Source organism: Pristis pectinata, chromosome 27 (assembly GCF_009764475.1).
Source record: "Pristis pectinata isolate sPriPec2 chromosome 27, sPriPec2.1.pri, whole genome shotgun sequence".
NCBI lineage: Eukaryota > Metazoa > Chordata > Chondrichthyes > Rhinopristiformes > Pristidae > Pristis > Pristis pectinata.
Genome location: NC_067431.1, coordinates 23,925,074 through 23,945,356, shown reverse-complemented (window position 1 = coordinate 23,945,356; position 20,283 = coordinate 23,925,074). Strand labels below are relative to the sequence as shown.

General features: G+C 41.7%; 1 protein-coding gene across 1 annotated transcript in view; it reads right to left on the bottom strand.

Annotated features, from left to right (window-relative positions):
* The window catches only part of LOC127583600 (NF-kappa-B inhibitor delta-like), a 93,606-nt gene that overhangs the window by 41,291 nt on the left and 32,032 nt on the right, over positions 1 to 20,283 (bottom strand). Inside the window, exons 2-3 of the mRNA XM_052039722.1 lie at positions 7,634 to 7,755; positions 718 to 760 (exon numbers count right to left, since the gene is read on the bottom strand). Of these exons, the coding sequence (XP_051895682.1) occupies positions 718 to 760; positions 7,634 to 7,755 (165 nt within the window). The remainder of the gene's footprint in view (positions 1 to 717; positions 761 to 7,633; positions 7,756 to 20,283) is intronic.

Here is a 20,283-nt window from a genome sequence, read left to right as displayed (position 1 = left end):
TCTGATTTCAGTGCTGAGAGGGACATTAGTCTAAGATTAGTTTCCTACTGCAGTATTCCCCATTGCTGGCTTAGAGACAGAGGAACAAAGAAACCCTCATTCTCCATTTTAAGCTAATGCAAGTCTGTGCCTGAAAGATTCCTCACTTTGTTGGCTGCAAGAGCTCAAGAAGAGCTTGGTTAAGACAATGGGCAGTATCTAGATGTACTTCCTTCCCATAAAAGTGTCCATTCCTCAGTATAGTAATCATGTCTCAGTCCCAATCAACAGCACATGGAGACATCATTAGGAGTGATTCTATTTAACACAGTGTCATAGAGTCATACAGCATGGAAACAGGCCCTTCAGCCCAACTGGTCCATGCCGACCAAGATTCCCATCTAAGATAGTTCCATTTACCTACGTTTGACCCATATCCCTCTTAACCTTTCCTATCCATGTACATTTTCAAGTACCTTTTAAATGTTGTTACTCTGGTGTCTGGTGATAAAAATGAGTTGAAAAGTATTCTGTTTACTGACTGTCCTCATAGGAAAGCAAATGATATAATGAATATTAGTTACCGTTTTGTGTCAAAATACTTGGCATGCATGACATAAACACAATAGAACTAAAATAACGCTAGCTCAACGAGATATCTTTGGCGATAAAAGTTGTGCCAATTTTAAATGTCAAGATTACACTGTTTATGCAATAAATATGTACCTTAGATCTTACCTATTTGTGAATAGCATGTCATTGAGAGATGTGGCAAAACCATCTGCTTGACATAAAAATATACACAATTAGAAAAATTATAGCAAATATTGTTGCTGTAAATACAAGATTTTTTGCTCTAAGAAGTGCGATTAGTATCTTTTCTCATCTGCAATGAATTCAAATTAATGGGCTGGTAAGAATAATATCAGAGCAGAGTGATCCTCATTGGGTTTCATACATAAAAATTGTGACTGCATTCCATCTCAAATCACTCCCATATTCCTTGGATACTAACTCAAGCACTTGAACTTGTGAAGAACAGTGAAGGAGATTCAAGGAGAAGATATTCACTAAGGTGAATGGGAGTCATGACATGATCATTGTATTTGTTGTTTTTCTAGAAAAAATAAAATTGTGGCCTTTGAGTCATAAGTTGATCTACTCTGAACAAATATTCTCTATTGACTGTAAATGCACTTGCACTATAGTTGTCCTGTTGGTATGTACCAGGACGAAATTTTGCAATGTAAACCTGGAGTAAGGGGCAATGAGATCAATTATGTGGGCTCCAGGTCTACAGTGGCAACCCCCAGTTCTGTCTCACCATCATTTCCCTCCACTCTGTGTTGCTAGACTTCAGTCCTGCATGTGCTACAATTTCCTCGAGCTGAACAGAAACCATTCACCTTGATCCTACTACAAACCTCATTCTATTAACACTGACTCCATCCCACTCCCTAGTTACTGGCTTAGAATGACTGTTTGTAATGTCAGAGTTCTATCTCACCTTCCAACCCTGTATGCTTTCTATTGCAAAGACCTCATATGTCTATCTCTCTAACTTAACTTGTCTCTCTCCCTTCCTTAGCTTACAATCATTCGTGCTTTTGCTGCACCCAGGCTAAACTCCCCCAGTGTTACCCTGACCGGTCTGATGTATTCCATTCTTCATAAGTCTGAGTTTGTCCAATACTCTGCTGTCTAGATTCTAACCTGCACATGTTTTGGCTGCATATCACTTTGTGTTCCTTGATAGCTGTTTAGCTGTTGCAGTAATTTTACAATTGATAATTCTTATCCATGTTATCAAAATCCTCTGTGGCACAATCTTTTTGCATACTTTTCCAGCCCTAACACCCTTTAATCCTGCAATGCACTTCCTTGTAGCTGTGACACTTTACTCTGTACTCTGTTATTGTTTTTACCTGCACTACCTCAATACACTCTGTACTAACTCAATGTATCTGCACTGTGTAATGAATTGATCCGTACGAACGGTTTGCAAGATAAGTTTTTCACTGTACCTCGGTATAAGTGACAATAATAAACCAATACCAATACCAATAATCATTCTCCATTCCTTCACCTCTTGTGCATGCTTCTTTCCTTTTTTTCATGCTTCAGTCATCTGAGCTATTGGAACATTTCCTTAAATCACTTCAAAGCTGACCTTATTTAGTCACCTTCCCTAATATCTGCCACTTTAGCTAGGTAACATTACACTCCAGCAACATATCTTGGCATGTCTTCCCATGTTGAAAGTGCGATACCATTGCAAGCTCTGACAGTTATACAAATGTCCCAAAACCAAAGTCAGGAGTCTCGCTGCCCAGATACAATTCAGCCGTCATGCATCGTCAACCCACCATCATTCTCTCCAACCACATTGTCACTTGAGGAAGGTCAATTAAAGAAAAGAGGCAAAGCCTTGCATAGAAAGAAAAACTCAGTAACTTTATTCTTTTGGAGTTTTCTTGATAGCTTTAGGGAGATTTTCCTGGGAAATTCCATAAAATACACTTAAACAAACTCCAGGTGATTTAAGTAATTGACACAACTAAAAGCATTGACTCCTGCGTTCTTTCCATAATCCAGCCGTCATCCACTCTCTGGAACTCATCCATCTCTGCTCTGAAGTCTTAAGGTGAACCTAACTTTTGTTCCCATCTTGGTAAACAAATTCAGGGGGGCATTTGGCCAATGATAAATTACTCCAAATTACTTGTGGTTGGGATAAGATAGACAACTCTACAAAATATGCAGAAACAGGGTCAGGGAAGTACTTGTGAAATATTTATCTGGTCTGCATTAATGCAGTCCATGATAGTGAGAGAGAACCAAATAGAACTAGTTAACCTTAAGCATTCCATAGCCAGGTAGAGACAGGAATGAAAGATTTTTAATTTGCATTCCAGTGGGCACTCCTTGTGGTTCTGTAACTGGAACTATATAAACACCCTGCAGATTCATTTAGCAATACTCAAGATACCTCACCATGTGTTTGGTGAAAAGTTCTGCTGCATGAAATTTTATAAATTCCAAAAACTCATTCAACAATAGCCCACTTTATTTGAGACATTTTGACATCTGAAGAAGAGGAAATTAAGCTTTGGTCTTTATTGTTCCATGCTGAATGTGATTCAGGTATGGACTGCTGTGTGGTGGGCCAGTGCACTGTTCACTGAATTGCAATCTCATGCCCATGGTTATTGAGCAGGGCACATCTGTTGAACTGGAGTTTCCCTTCCTTGTTCTACAGGTCAATGTCCTGCATTGAACTATTGACTTCAGCACTTGGAGCCATTAAATCTATCTATCAGAACACAAGAACATAAGAAATAGCAGGAGCTGACCATTTGGACCTTTGTGACTCCTCTGTCATTCAAAGAGGATATGGCTGCTCTTTACTTGGCCTTTGTTCTACTTTCTTGCCTGTTACCCATTACCCTTGGCCCTGCTCGACTTCAATAGCTTGCCATTGAATACATTTTGTGACTCAATTTACAATGCTTCTGGGGTCAAGAATGCCAAAGACTCACAGCTATCTGAAAGAAGAAATTCCTCTTCCTCTCTGCTTTAAATGGGCAACATCTTATTGTGAAATTATGCTCCCTGATCCAGACTCCTGCATGACCGTAAACATCTCTTCACCCTGTTAGGCCACTTCAGAGTCTTACTTGTTTTAATAATATCACCTCTCATTCTTCTATACCAATGAGTATGAACTCAAGATTCCTGACCTTTCCTTATAAGACATGCTCTTCCTTCCACAGATTAGCTGAATGACCCTCTAGCCCAATGAACCTCCTCTGAACGGCTTCCTTTGCCAGTACATCCTTCCTTAAACAGCACGACTCATGTGCGGTCTCAGCAGTTGTGCAAGATCTCCCACTTAAAAGCTTCTTCCCTTTGCAATGAATGCCAACATTTCAGCGGCCTTTCTAATTAGGTGCTCTACCTTGCTGCTAACTTTCGAATTTCCTTCCTTTCCTTGTCTCTCTGGTCATTGACTATATAAAAAAATTCTGAGCAATGGAACACTGCAATATAAAACTAGTGTGTTGGGGATCTGGGCATTGTCAGTATTTATTGTTTCTTCCTAATTGTGATGGAGATGGTGGTGATGAACTGCCTTTTTGAATGGCAGCAGTCCTACTGGTGAGAGTATTCCCACATTATTGTCAGGTAGGGAACTCCAGGATTTAGTGAGCATGAAGGAAGAGTGATATATTTCCAAGTTCGGGGGGGGGGGGGGGGGTGGGGGGGATTGGGGGGGGGTGTTGCGGGGAAGCTGCAGGTGGTCATGTTCCAGTTGGCCTGATGCCCTTGTCCTTCTTGCCAGTAGAAGTTGTGGTTTGGGGAGATGCTGTTGGAGTAGTCTAGGTGAGTAAATGCAGTGCATTTTGTAGATGGTACACACTGCAGCCACTTCTCCTGATTTGGAGGGGATTACTGTTTAGAGAGGTTGATGGGGGTCTGTATCAGGTACCCAGCACAGCAACATTGTTAGTAACTCAGCTCTCTATATCTAATGCTGTTGAATTCAACTGTTTTAAGTAGTTTTTTTTTAACGTATAGTGTTTAATACACCTCAAGTGGCTGTACAAGGAATGGCGGCTTCCTAGCTTATTGGTTTGCCTATCATACTTTTTCATTGGTTGGTTTTGCTACAGGCATCTAACAGGCTTCCTGACTGGACTATTGTTAGGTATAAGAGTACCTCTTATCTCAGGTATAAATTGTTAGTTACTCTCTTGTTTATTTCTCTCTCTTGCCTCTATCTCTCTCGCTAATCTTGCCTCTATCTCTCTCTTACTCTCTTCCCCACCCTCGGCCCTAGCTCATCTTTAGTTCCTTTTGTCACAACTCATCTCCCAGTAGTAAAGCTAGTGCCATGTGCTCTGTGACTGTTTCTTTGTTTAAACTTTTCCAATAAAACTTTGCGAAGCACCAAGCTGTTTTAAACTCATTCTTGGACTCCTGAAAGAACCTGCGGATTTGAAAGTAACCGGATACGACAATACTATAATGACTCCTCTTAGCACTGATTCCAGCAGCACTCTTGTTCCCAGGAACACATCCCGAGTGTTAAGTGAGATCCCAGTGTTTGTAACTAGCAGAACAGCACCTCATTTTCCACCTGAGCAGTCTACAATCCAATGGCATAGACATTGAATTCTCCAATTCCCACTCACCTATTCTCCCTCTGCCCCTTTCTCTATCCTTCTGATCCATTCAGGTTCTCTCACACACACTTTCTCTCCAAACATCGCCCCTCCCTCCCACCCAGCCCCCTGTTACCCAATTTCTTTCCCCTCGCCCACCTGGTATCACCCACACCCTCAACCTAGTGGGTGCTCTATCCTCTCCCCTTCCCCTACTGATCCCATCTGCCCACCATCCCTCCCTTATCTGGTTCCACTCATTACCATCCTTTCTGTATCAGATTCCACAATCTGCAGCCTTTTCCCATCTTCACCAATCACCTCCTGGCCTCTGTCGCTACCTCCACCCTTCCCTCGCCCACCTGACTCCATCTGTCCATCAGCCCCTCCTCATCTGGATCCACCTATCGCCTGCCAGCTCCTGCATTACCCCTCACCCCCACCAACCTCTTTATATTGGCCATCTCCCCTTTACACATTCAGTCCTGATGCAGGGTCTCAACCTGAAACGTCAACCATCCCTTTGCCTCCACAGGTGCTGCCTGAGCTGCTGAGTTCCTCCAGCAGTTTGTTTATTGCTCCACATTCCAGCATCTGCAATCTTTTGTGCCACCAGTGTAGGGTTCTTTGATTCTACGACAGCTGGCTACTAAGTGCTATAAAAACTGGCCAGCAACTACAGTACGTTACAGTCCTCGTGAGTAACCCTGCCCCAGGTTCAGAGCTTGCCTATGGAACCCATTCCCTTCCTCAACAGGAGCCATTTCAGGAGAGTGAGACACTCCATCTAGTGGCCTTACTAAGAACTGGTCAAATTCAGCAGCAAGACTGCAGAGACTGAAAGACAGATGATGCTGAAACTTGTACCAATATGAAGCTACTTGGTAAATAAAACACCACTTAAACTGTAACCATCTGCTATATTTGCCATGTTCCGTAACCTGCAATGTCGAAGGTTGTTGCATCTAATTCTGGTCACCACACTTTAGGAAGGATGTGAAGTTCTGGAGAGGGTGTCAAAGGTTCACAAGAGTGATCCCAGGAATAAAAGGCTTGACATATGAGGAGCATTTGATGTCTCTGGCCCTATACTCGATGGAGTTCAGAAGGATGAGGGGGGATCTCATTCAAACCTACTGGATACTGAAAGGCCTGGATAGAGTGAGCGTGGAAAGGACGCTTCCATTAGTAGGAGAGCCTGGGATCTGAGGGCACAGCCTCAGAATAAAGGAATATCCCTGTAAAACTGAGATGAGGAGGAATTTCTTCAGCCAGAGGGTGGTAAATCTGTCGAATTTGTTGTCACAGACGGCTGTGGAGGCCAAGTCATTGGGTGTATTTAAGGCAGAGATTGATAGGTTCGTAGGGATACGGGCAGAAGGGCGGGAGAATGGGGTTGAAAAAAAATCAACCAGAATTGAACAATGGAGCAGACTCGATGGGCCAAATGGCCTAATTCTGCTCCTATATCTTATGATGTTATGGTTTTACCAGAATAGTTTTAGGGACAGGGATTTCAGCTGGAAGGTTGGATTGGAGAAGGTAGGGTTGTTCTCTTTAGGTCATAGAAGGTTGAGAAGGGAATTGACAGCGGTGTTTGAGATTGTGACCGGGTCTTGACAAGGTGCGTGGAAAGAAGCTGTTCCAATGAGCAGATGCTGCAAGGTCAAGGAGCACAGAAGTAAAATTTGAGGCAAGAGGGATGTGAGGAAAGGTTTTCACTCAGATAATAGTTCTGATCTAGAACTCACTGCACGTAAGGTGACAGAAACAGAATCAATCAATGCCTTTAGTAGGCAGTTGAAGAGGTATTGGACAGAGGACTAAGTTGCAGGGAGGAGTGGGAGATGAGGTGGTTGTTCTGAGATCTAGCATAGACTCGATGGGCCAAATAGTTTCCTTCCCTGCGACACTATTCTGTGCTTGAGCATTTCTTCCCCAATCCGAGGATCTGAGCCACTGAGAGAGTGCTGCACTGTTGCAGGTGCCCAGTTTAGACAACAACCGAGGACCTGTCAAGTAGGTGTGAAGGCTCCTTGGCACTATCTTGAGGAAAATCCTCCCTAATATTTAGCCTACAAACAACAGCAGCTGAACCGATTATCTGGTGACTAACACATTACAATGTCTGGGCTCTTGTGGTGTACAAATTGCATTAAAGCAGTGACTAATCTTCAGAAGTACTTCCTGGTTTGCAAGGTGCGTTGGGGTATTGTAAAGGAGATATCATTAATGAGAGCATCAACTGATCATCACTTCTGCAGATCATACGCCTGATAATCTCACACATGATATCGAATGTTTAGTGAATAGCCAATGAATACTGACAGAGTAACTTATTATAAATTTGAGATAAAATAAACAGATTAAAGATGTGGAACACATGGTTAATTCACCCGTGTTAGCACTCAATATGCCTGATTAAATGCTTAAAACAAGCTTACAGCACATACTAACAAATCAATGCAATAACTACTGCAGGTGCTTACTGAGCTGCTTGAAGTCGTATTAGTGTTCTCAACATTCTTTCTCTTTCTTTTAAGCAGTTCCTTTACAGGATCTTTCACACGAACACCTAAATAAGGTCGCTGCTGTGACTGGTCAGAAGAAGCTGGAAAAACAGAAGAAATAAATCTTGAGTGAATGATTTTAAATATCATATCCCTCATAATCCCATGATATCTAATGCATTCAGCAACCTTTAGCAGATGTGCAGCAAGCACTGAAAGAGTAACAGTTATAATAAATTTGGGACAAGATAAACAGAGTGAAGGTGTGGGACACATGGTTAATTCATGTGTGTTATCACTCAATATGCCTGAACTGTGCATGCAGGATTTTACTATATCTTTTGCCTTGCAACATATCCTTGACTTTTGGACCTCAATACAGCATTGAACCTTCTACCTTTTGATAAATGTCATGGGCCTTCCACATCCTTCCCATCAGTTTCAAGAAATCAGTGCATTAATTACCAATTAAGTTTGTTGCAAGAAGTTAACATTGGGATGTTCAATGTGGAAGTACCCGATTATTCTGGTAATATCACTATTTATACAGCACAGTAACAGGTCCTTCTGGCCCAATTACACCCATGTTGTCCACTAACCCATATGTCTTTGGAATGTGGGAGGAAACTGGAGCACCCAGAGGAAACCCATGGAGTCACAAGGAGAACGTACAAACTCCTTACAGACAGCAGTGGGAATTGAACCCCAATATGCTAACTGCTATGTGCTGCTTCTTCTTCTCCTACTTAGAAAGGTAGGGATTCAGAAAGGTCAGGTCTCATACTTACATAAAGATTCTTTCATACTTACATAAAGATGCATGAAAATTTAAATGATTAAATTTCTTTCTAATATTGTTTCTGTCTCTTTATTTACTTCTTTGAAACAAATCACGTTTTCCTCCCAATTCTGCACTTTGTTAGACTAGGTATTGTTAAAATTCACTTTAACTCCTTTTCAATTCTCATATAGTTAAGGACACAGGGAGACACACTGTTGGTTCTGTCAGTCATCAAGGCCTAAATGCATAATTGTGATTGAGTTAACAGAGTACAGTTAACTGATACTGAGGGGTCTTGACAGAGTGAATGTGGAGAGGGTCTTCTCTCTTGTGGAGGAATTAGGGATCACTAGTTAGAATAAATGGTCACCCATTTAAGAAAGACAGGGAAGAAGTGAAGTTTTTTTCACTCAGAGGGGTGAGACTCTTCCTCAAAGATAAGATAATATAAGATATAAGATAAGATAAGATAGTTATTTATTAGTCACACGTACATTGAAACACACAGTGAAATGCTCTTTTTGCGTTACTGAGAATGTGCTGGGGGCAGCCCGCAAGTGTTGCCACTCCTCCGGCGTCGACATAGCATGCCCACAGCTCCTAACCTGTACGTCTTTGGAATGTGGGAGGAAACTGGAGCACCCAGAGGAAACCCACACAGACGCATGGGGAGAACATACAAACTCCTTACAGACAGCAGCGGGAATTGAATCCGGGTCGCTGGCGCTGTAATAGTGTTATGCTAACCGCTACACTACTGTGCAGTGGAAGTAGAGTCTTTGAATTTTTTTTAAGGTGGAAGTAGATACATTCTTGATAAACAAGGAGATGAAAAGTTAGTGGGAATGTTGAGCAGAGTTTACAATCAAACCAAGCATGATCTCACTGAATGCCGGAGGAGGCTTGAGAAGCTGAATGCAATGTAATGTAACCATTGTAGCACCCGTTGTTGTACTGTAGGAAACAGTCGCTTCTACAAACAAAAATGAGGTAGTGACTAAATAATCAGCAATGTTTGTTGAGATGTAATTATCTCTGAAGGTGCAATTATCTCCTGCTCCTAATTGGTTCATATCTATGTGTTCATACATGTGCTAATTTGTGGGACAAAACCTGTTTTAGCTGATGGCTGGGCAAAAGGTCCAACCAATGGGATAAGCAGTTAGATATTCTTTCCTTACAAGTACTTGGCTATTATCTGAGGCAAGTATCAAGACAACTGAGATCCAACTTGATGTCTTCAAATTTGAAGACCACGGATCTTCATGTTGTTATTATCAAGTTCCCACTGTTATTGAATGTTTTGTGGGTGCCAGAGTGAGATCAATCCAAAGGATTGAGGGTGAACTAAAAGGAAAAAATGCTGGATATATTCAGCAGGCCAAGCAGCATATGTAGAAAAAGAAACAGAGTTAACAGAAGTATTGACTTGAAGTATTTTATTTCAGATTTCTAGCTGCTGTCAGTTTTTGCTTTTCAATAAAGGATTCTGATTTCCTGGTACTGAATAAATGGATTGAATAAATTGGCACAAATTCAAACTATTCCAAGGAATTATTAGATCATTTCTACAAATGTACAAATATTGATTGTAACTGATACCATGAATTTTATTGGCAGTTATGAAATTCTTGCAATAATTTACTTCACTGTTGAAGCTTATAAAAAACAGGGAGCCAGCAGGTCCGTCCTTTAGCTCCCTGTAACTGGAATATGTCATTTGCTTAAAAGGGGGGAGATCTGCATTTCTGTCTGTCCTGAGGATCAGTGATTCATGTCAAGTAATCACAAAATATAATCACATCCTTGCTTTCTTTAATGAGGTAGAGGATATTAACAGTGCTATGAATGCATTCCTGCTTAGAGTTAAGGTTTGGATTCCCATCCATGCACCTGTAACTGTGAAAAGAAATGTACTTCTAAGAGCCCTTAACAATTTCAAGATATTGCAAAGCATTTTATAATCAATGCAATGTACCCATTGTCGTACTGTAGGAAACAGGGCAGCCAATAAATGCACAGCATGCCTTCCACAAACAAAAATGAGGTAGTGACTAATGTTTGTTGAGGTGTAATTATTGGCCAGGACGGTGGCAACAACAACCCTGCTGCTGTTCTTTAAACTGTGCCTTTTACTCCCACCTCCAAGGGCAGGTGTGGTCTCAATTTAATGTGCCATCTAAAAGGTATCTCCATAGTGCTGCACCGAAAATGCCAGCCTTCCATGGGTAGTCCAGTGTCAGGGAACTATCAGCGTGAAGCTTGGGACACCCTAGTTTGGACAAATACATGGAAATTCTGAATTTTCCCACAATTACGGAAGTAAATACCTGCAGTTCTGAGTGGAACTTCCAGCTTCTTTTGTGACAGTTGTAGTGGATTAAAGTACAATTGGAACCAGCTTCCCCAGATTTACACTTAAATATTTAATATTAACCAAACGTTGGTAGCATCCTTTTACATCTGTCCTGCACTTTCTCCTGTGCTTTGATTCTCTTTGTTTGCAGAAAAGAAACCAGAACATTGGATAAACTCCTTGTGTGGTCCCACAAAGGTTCTACATATATTTAACATTCATCTACTTATGTTTAACATTTTCCATTGTATTCTTCCTGATAGGAACCTCAGAAAGTTTTTGCACCTTTTATGACTCTATCAACTCACAAGATCACGAGATCACAAGACAAGGGAGCAGAAGTAGGCCATTCGGCCCATCGAGTCTGCTCCAAAGAGAAGGGGAAAAAAGAAAAAGAAAAAAGAAATGAGAAATGGGGGGCGGGGGGGGGGGGGGGGAGTCTGCTCCATGAGCGCAAAAAAAAGAAAAAAAAAACAACTGTTCTAACCCAATTTCCAGCCTTATCCCCATATCCCTTGATACCTTGACTAATTAGATATCTATCTATCTCCTCCTTAAACGCCTCCAATGATCTGGCCTCCACTGCTGTACATGGCAAGGAATTCCATAAATTCACTACCCTCTGGCTAAAGAAATTTTTCCTCATCTCTGTTTTAAACCTGTACCCTCTAATTCTAAGATTGGGCCCTCTGGTCCTAGACTCACCCACCAAGGGAAACAGCTTGGCCACATCTACTCTGTCCAGTCCTTTCAACATTCTAAATGTTTCTATGAGGTCCCCTCTCATTCTTCTGTACTCCAGTGAGTACAGTCCAAGAGCCGACAAACGCTCATCATACGTAAGCCCTTTCATTCTGGGAATCATCCTCGTCAATCTCCTCTGAACCCTCTCCAACATCAGCACATCCTTCCTAAGATATGGGGTCCAAAACTGCGCACAGTATTCCAAATGAGGCCTCACCAGTGCCCTGTAGAGCCTCATCAACACTTCCCTACTTTTATACACTATACCTCTCGAAATGAATGCCAACATAGCATTCGCTTTCCTTACCGCCGATCCGACCTAGTGGTTAACCTTTAGGGTATCCTGCACAAGTACTCCCAAGTCCCTTTGTACGTTTGTACTTTGATGTGTTAATTGATACAGGGCGAGTTTGATATGAACTTAATTTTTATTATCCCTACTTTATTTTATCAGATGTCAATATTGTCTCAATGGGCTCTTTATGTAACAACTGCAGAGGCCTTTATCTCAATAGCATTCATTAGCTCCTTTTTTATGTGTATCCGGAAATTGCTCATAAATAAGTCCATGGTCCTTTACTTCCATCCTCTTTGCGCAGTATAACCACAGGGTGGCTGTACAATCATCGGTCAGCTTTATGACTGATTTTAACATTTTCCAGAACGTAAGCACCATCAAGATACAAAAGAACATAGAATGTAGAGCACAGTACAGCACAGGAACGGGCCCTTCGGCCCATGATATCTGTGCTGAACATGATGCTGAATTAAACTAAATTTCTTCTGCCTGCACATGATCAACATCCCTCCATTTCCTGCATATTTGTGTGTCTGTCTGGTAGCCTCTTAAACACCACTATCGTATTTGCTTCCACCACCAGGCCTGGCAGCCCATTCCAGGTACCCACCACTTTCTGTGTAAAAAAACTTGCCCCACACGTCCCCTTTAAACATTCTCCCTCTCATTTTAAATGCATACCCTCTGGTACTTGACATTTCTACCCTGGAAAAATATTCTGACTGTCTACCCTATCTATGCCTCTCATATTTTTATAAACTTCTATCAGATCTCCCCTCAGCCTCTGACGCTCCAGAGAAAACAACCCAAGTTTGTCCAACCTCTCTTATAGCTCATACAAGTCCAGGCAGCATCCTGGTAAACCTCTTCTGCACCCTTTCCAAAGCCTTCACATCCTTCCTGTTATGGGCAACCAGAATTGCACACGATACTCCAAGTGTGGCCTAAACAAAGATTTTTATAGCTGCAACGTGACTCCCTGACTCTTATACTCAATTCCTCAACCACTCTATCTACCTGCATAGCCATTTTCGGGGAGCTATGGACTTGGACTGCAAGATCCCTCTGTACATCAATGCTGTTAAGGGTTCTGCCATTAACTGTAAAAATTCTCTTTACACTTGACCTCCAAAAGATTAGAAATGTTCTTCTTGGTCAGAATTAGTGCATTCTGCTCACAAAACTTGGTTGCACAGACTTGAATGGGCAAATCTCCAAATGAAAGTAGTTTTCAGATTTGTAGCAGAATGGAAACACCAGTGTGAGGTGACCCTGCCCTCTGATCATGAGTAGAAGCTGATTGCTGCAGGAAGCCTCATCATTCCCTGGCCTCCACTACCTCAACCTCATTAGAAAAACTGGGATTTTACTCCTTGGAACAAAGAAAGTCAAGTGGAGAGAGAGAAGACTTCAGGTGCTGGAATTATTTGTTGCTCAAAGAAAGTCAAGTGGAGGTTTAATCGTGTAATCATAGAATTGTTTTGACATGGAATGAGACCTTGGCCCATCTGCCAGCTCCTTGTGCAGCAGTCCTGTCAGTTCAACTTTGTCTCTCTTTCCCTCCGAATTATTTTCCCTGTAGTTCATAATTCATTCCACCCTGAACATTCTAATTGACTCTTTACCTTTCACGCCTTCATATCCTTATCACACTTGTGCAAAAAAAAAGCTTTTCTTCACCATCCTCCACATTTATCTTTGGTTTGTCAAAGGTGACTAAAATTATGATGGCCTGACAGGGAGAAACTATTTCTAATGGCAGTTAAGACAGCTCCAAAGATCATTTGCAAGTAGCTAGAGATAAGGGAGAAATTCCATTAATCAGACAGTTGTAATGATCTTCGCCTGAAGGAAGGTGGAAGCAGATTTAACAAGAGCAATTGAGTATCTAATCAAAAGGCCAGCATTTGTTGGGCTATGGAGAAAGAGCAGACGTGTTTACCTGTTTGTATAAGTGGGATTAATTGGAGGGTTCAGACACCTAGCACAGGGACAGATTGCTCTCCTCTGCATTACATGTATCTATACTTCCCCCCACAGAAGGGCTAAAAATAACAAAGCATCCTCTTAGAGTTGTATTTTCAAAGCTGCCAGAGGTCAATTTTTAAAACACTTAAACTCTCACTTGCACAGGTGTGATTGAAGACATGTTTGTACTTGTCCTTCTCAAGGTTCTTACTTTCAAATATTTTCTTGGCCAGCCTGTCAGGTTCCACCCTCCACAGGGTACAATTAACCCATTTTAGAGCAGATCATGTCCCAAGCTGCTGAAGGCTCTTCCCTTCAACTGTCCTGTTTCTTACTAGGTTCCATTAGTTCCCTGTCCATCTCCTCAGTCAATATCAATGACTTTGTGCTCCAGAAAATGCTTCCATTGTCTTGGGCCAACTTATCTCTGCAAGCTGGTTAAATCTGATATTGTTGAATGTAGTTTTTCCTTCTGTGACACTGACGTTCCCATCTGTGTTGCCTTATTTCCAGTGTCTCCTATGTTAACCTAATCTTCTGGGAGTTCCTTTGCTCTTCCTTCCCTGTTTTGAAAAGCCAAATAAAAACTAGTGCTTTCACCTTCTTCACTGCCCCATTCTACCTGTTCCTATCTTCCCACTGTGCTTATAATCTTTTATACCACATGTCAAGAGTTGGGAACAACTTTCTCACTGTAGGAGTCACTGCATTCTGAAAGAGCTAGCTGGTGATAGCTCCAAATTTCTAACATTGTAGCAGTACTTCCAGAGCAAGAAGTGGAATCTAACAGTCAAAGCTAAAACATGATATTTATCCATTAATGCTGCTCTTACACCCTTAATATGGACTCTGACCTCACGATCTACCTTGTTGTGACCTTGTACCTTATTGCACTGCACTTTCTCTGTAGCTGTGACACTTTATTTTGTACTGTTATTGTTTTTACCTGTACCTCCTCCATGCACTCTGTACTAACTCAATGTAACAGCACTGTGTAATGAATTGATCTGTACAATTGGTATGCAAGACAGGTTTTTCACTGTACCTCGGTACAAGTGACAATAATAAACCAATACCAATACCCTCCTACATGATTTAAAGTGCATTGGCTTATTCATTTATTATAATGAATGAATCGTACTTAATCCAAAAGCAAAATACAGCAGTTGCTCAAGACTTGTGTCACTCATTCTCTCCTCCTTACCACATAATAGCCCATTTTGTTGCCACTGCCTTTCCTTACTTTCTCTGCTGCTCTGAAGCAGTTTCATTTCTAATTTTCCCAACTTCTGATGAAAAGTCGTTGACCTGAAACTTCATCTCTTTGTCCACACATGCTGCTTGAATATTTCCAACTTTTTCTCTTTTCGTGTGAGTCACATTTACCTCAACCTCTCTTAGCCTTGTCTGGTTGTGCAATGTAGAATCGCCCCACAACATGTGCACCTGACTAAGTGAGAAACCACCAAACACATGCATGCTTCAAATGATTCACTGCTGTTGTTTACTGTCCTAACACAACCCCCAGCTGTAGGCTGATCTTTATTACGATCTTTGGAAGGTCTTAAACCTTGATCACTTAAGGCAACCATTTCTGTGAAGATGATTTTCATTTATATGGCTGTATTTTAGACTATTATTTATAGATTAAGCAGAAATGATTTAATCATTGATGAACAATCTGCTGGAGGAACTCAGCGGGTCGAGCAGCATCTGTGGGAGGAAAGGAACTGTCGATGTTTCGGGTCGGAACCCGATATCAGGGTGTTCCAAAATGTTCACAATTCCTATCCCCCTATAGATGCTGCTCGACCCGCCGAGTTCCTCCAGCAGATTGCTTGTTGCTCCAGATTCCAGCATCTGCAGCCTTTTGTGCCTCTAAATCATCGATGACTTCAGGTAGACAGACCTTCTAAAATATTGCATACCTTCCTTACAACTGTCGGTACGATGGCAAGGTCAGTGTGGGAGTGAATGCTTTCAGAAGCAGCAGGGTGGTTAGAAATCGCATATAACTTCCTTTAAAGAAGCTGATGACTGCTTCTATTGTGGTTTGTTGAACCTTTGTGATGTCCCATAACCCATTGACCCTCCCCTGTTTTACAGCATGATTACCTTCACCTCTTCCCACACTATGGAAATGATCAGCTGAAGCTTCACAGTTGTACATAACAGAGAAAACCTGTGAACACTTGCTCAACACACACAGAGTCAGTGTGTCATCCTACCTAACCTCAAAGATCATTGCTGAAAGGTCATTTATAGTTATATGGCTCTGATAAAATGTCACTGACCTGAAATGTTGGCCCTGACATTTACTCATGCCAATGGAGAGCGCAGGAAGATTACTTCCCATGGAATTAATAATTGATTCAGGTTTCCCATTTCATCTAGCCATCATTTAGAGTGGCACAGTTGTGCAGCCGTTAGTGGTGCTGTTGCACAACTTCAATGACCCAGGTTCGATCCTGACCTCCGGCACTGTCTGTATGGAGTTTGCACCTTCCCCTTGTGACCATGTGGGTTTACCTTGAGTGCTCTAGTTTCTTCCCATGAGTCATGCTAGTTGGTAGGATAATTGGTTAATATAAATTATCGTTGGTGTTGGTTAGTGACAGGAGGATCAAGGGGAGTTGATGGGTTCTGCAAGACAATAGGTTACGGGGAAATGAGTGGGTGAAGGAGGTTAATGGAAATGATCTGAGAGTCATTGGGTTGGATGGCCTCATTCTAGGTCATAAAGAATTTGAAAATATAAACTATGAAGTATGATTGGCAGGCTGTCTGGTTGTTGGTGGGAAACCAGGTGAAGAAGATATGTCGAGCAAATCAAAGGTTGTGGGATATGGACTGTAGTGTGGGTGGTAGTCCATTGGGGATGGGGTGAAGGAGATCATGAGGTGTCAGAGAACACGGGGTATGAGGGGGAGATCACAAGACGAGGAGGAGATCGCAGGAGGGACAATCGGGGTGGGAATTATGCGGTTGGATGAGATCACAAGGAGGAGGTGATCATGGGGGAAGAGGGAGATCTCAGGGAGTGAAGAGAAGATCGAGGGAGAAGAGGTGATCAGACGGAGGAGACCATGAGGGGAAGAGATCACAGTGAAGAAGAGATACTGCAGAGGAGGAGGAGAATAATAAACTCTTAGCCTTTAAGAAGGCATAAAAAGTGAAGATCAGGCATTTGGCAAAAGTAAAGCAACCATCTCCTACCTCCCAAGTATCAGATCATGGATGTTGTAGCTTCCAGGATGTGGGCAACTCAACTACTGTTCATCTCTCATTATATTGAGAACCTCTGGTGGACCTTGCTAAAGTGCTGTAGCCCTGCTAATGATGCTTCTTCCACAGAGCTAGCAGATAGGGAGAACAGCTGCCAGTATGATGTACACCAGGAGGTATTGCTTTGTTGAGGCACAGGGCTATCATCAACTGATTTTCCTTCAGGCCTTCCGCTCCACTTTCCGAAGCTCTTCAGCTGATTTAAGTATGTTGCATTTCATATATTTCTCTTGATGGTTAAAAATTAAATAGAAACTTTAAAAAAAAGGCAAACATTTCTCTAGAGGTTTTCGAAGCCCCAGATCTGCTCAAAGCCCTTTGAAGTACATTTTGGCCACTGTTGTAATGTAGGAAACATGGGAGACCATGTGCACAGAGAAAGATCCCAAAAAGAGCAATGTGACATTGACCAGATAATTTGTTTAAGTGATTTTGATTCAGGGGCAAGCATTGTTCAGGCCGTATGGGAATTCTGGGCTGTTTTCAGTGATGCCACTTGAAAAAAAAACTCCACACTCTTCTGAGTTCTGTTTTTAATTTCAAGAAGGTCGTTGCAAACGACTGTCCATACAGTCTGAAGAGGCAAAATTGAAGGAAAGATAAAGTTGCTGTTTTGCTGCTAGTTCATACGCAAGTTCCCAAACACCTTTTAACCACAAGGTGCAGAATATGACGAGAGCCATCATTTTTAGGAGTGTCATTTATTCAATACTCTCAGAACTCACGACCCTCATTGTGGGAAGTGTGAATTGAAACATCGCTGTTTTCTGCAGTCTGTTTCTTATAAACTCACGTGTACAAGATGAATCACAGCCTGCTTAAATGGCTTAGCTTTAACACAGTTCCCCTGCCAAGTCCTCAGCTCAGTTCACAGTTACAATTCAAAGAACAGCAAAGGCTTGAAGAAAAACACATTTCTTTTAAAGTAAGAAAAATAGCATGCTAAGCTGTGACATTCAAGTAACGATAGTCAGTTCTCATTGATTGTGAGTGTAAAGTGATACTTTAGTCTCTTCAGCAGGAACTCCGAGCTTTTACGAATATAGATTCCTCAGGTAGGATCCCTGTCAGACTTGAGTACCAATTTACAACAAGAAAATGGGCTTTAACATGTGTTGGGGTGAGGGATCAGTGGCCGGGGTGGGGGGTGGGGGGTGGTGGGTGGTGGTGAGTGGGAGAAGCTTATTACTAGATAACCTCCTCCCTTCCTTGCTACTCCTTCGCTACCTTTTGACCTCTTTCACTTGTGCGGTGATAATTGGTTCTAATATCATGAACTATTTCAGTAAGTTGAATTAAAACTGTTTGTTACACCTGATAAGATATAAAATGTGGTCCTTGACACAACAACGTAAACCTCTGCAACCTGAAAATTTGCAGAACCTTTTGCAATGATTTAAATGGGAACTTGCTCAGTACTGGTTCTGCACCTGCTACAGTCATGCTTCTGGGGTTTGGGGAGAGGCCAAGTATTTCTCCCATGAGGTCCCTCAAGATAGGGAAGGCATAGAAGGCATTAAGCTCAGTTTCCACCTCCAGAGGTAAGTTTTCCACTAAACGAACACATATTAACATTTACTTACCACCTTTCACAAGTACAGGATATCCTAAAGCAATTCACAGTTAATGAAGAACTTTTAAGTTGCATCAATATTAAGTTGAATCAATATATATTCTCAGGTCATTTGTTTTTCTACAGAGAAATAGGCACATGGATATGCAGGGAATGGAAAGATATGGATCATGTGCAGGCAGAAGGGATTAGTTTAATTTGGCATCATGTTCAGCACAGACATGGTGGGCTGAATGGCCTGCTCCTGTGCTGTACTGTTCCATGTTCTAATTGCGTAGAATATTACCATTAACCCTGAAGTGGGCTATTCCTGCTTAAAGTTAACGTGTAGGTGTATATATTTATTCACATGCCTGTGCAAGCCTAGAAAGAAGAAAGACCTGCCTTTACAAAGCACCATTCACAATCCCAGGAAGCCCCAGAGCACTTTTATGGCCAATGAGGTATTTGGAAGTGCTGTAATGCAGGAAGGGCATCAGCCAATGTGAGCACAGCAAGCTCCCACAAGCTGTAAAATTGTAGTCAATTTTACTGTGATTTTTCAGAATTAACATTGAGCCTGCTCTTCAAAATAGTGTCTTTTCTGTCCATTTGAGAGGGCAGGTGGGACCTCAGCTTCAAGTTTCATCTGAAGGACAGTGCTATCTAATGATGCAACGCTCCCTCAGCAGTGCACTGAAGTGTCAGTTTGGTTCATGCCTGAGTTTCAGGAGTTGAGCTTGAACTTGCAATCTTAATTACTTTTTCTCTCATTTGTTTCTGGGACGTGGGATTTGTTAACAAGGCCAGCATTTATTGCCCATCCCCAGACGTCCTTGAGAAGGAGGTGCTGAGCAGTTGCCTTGAATGTCTGCAGTTTGTGTGGTGCTAGAGTTACTGTTGAGTTGCAAGCCACACCCTGTGTGGTCTAGCAGCCTTAGAACTGATTGCTGATAATATGAGCAGAAAAATATTACACGTGTGAATTCCCCTAACTGCTGTTTTAGTGGAAGAAGTAACCTGTTTCCTTCAACCTCCTCTCATATTTACCTTAAAACGCAAAAAAATTAGCTTAACAATGAATGTGTCATATTTGATACCAAAAAAATCATCAATTTGTCATTACCTTTTACTTCCATTGATACTAAAGAACCAACCATGCATTTCCATTCCTAATTCACCCTCCCTGCACCCAGCTCCCTATCTCCAGCTCTATCATCAATGCCCCTATCTAGTCCCATTTATAAAATGATATAATTATTTCAATGCTTGATCTCAGGAAAAGTAGTTTAAGACCATAAGATATAGGAGCAGAATTGGGCCATTTAGCTCATTGAGTCTGTTCCGCCATTCTCCTTTGCCAGTTTGCCAACAGCTATTACCTGTCTGCCTAACAAGGTAGAGATATATAAATTTCATTTAGAAACTAAAATCTATGAAATGATATCGCACTGGAAAACAGTCAGCTTTTTATGTACAAACGTAATGAAAGTATCACACCTTTGTGCAACTCTACCATAGCAGTAATATGCTGACTCAACAAGATTTGCCACATTGCACATTAGGGTAGAAATGGTTTCTCTATTGCAATTTCCTTTTGACAAGTTTAAATCTTAAATGTAAATTCAAGGGGATAGCCCATAGA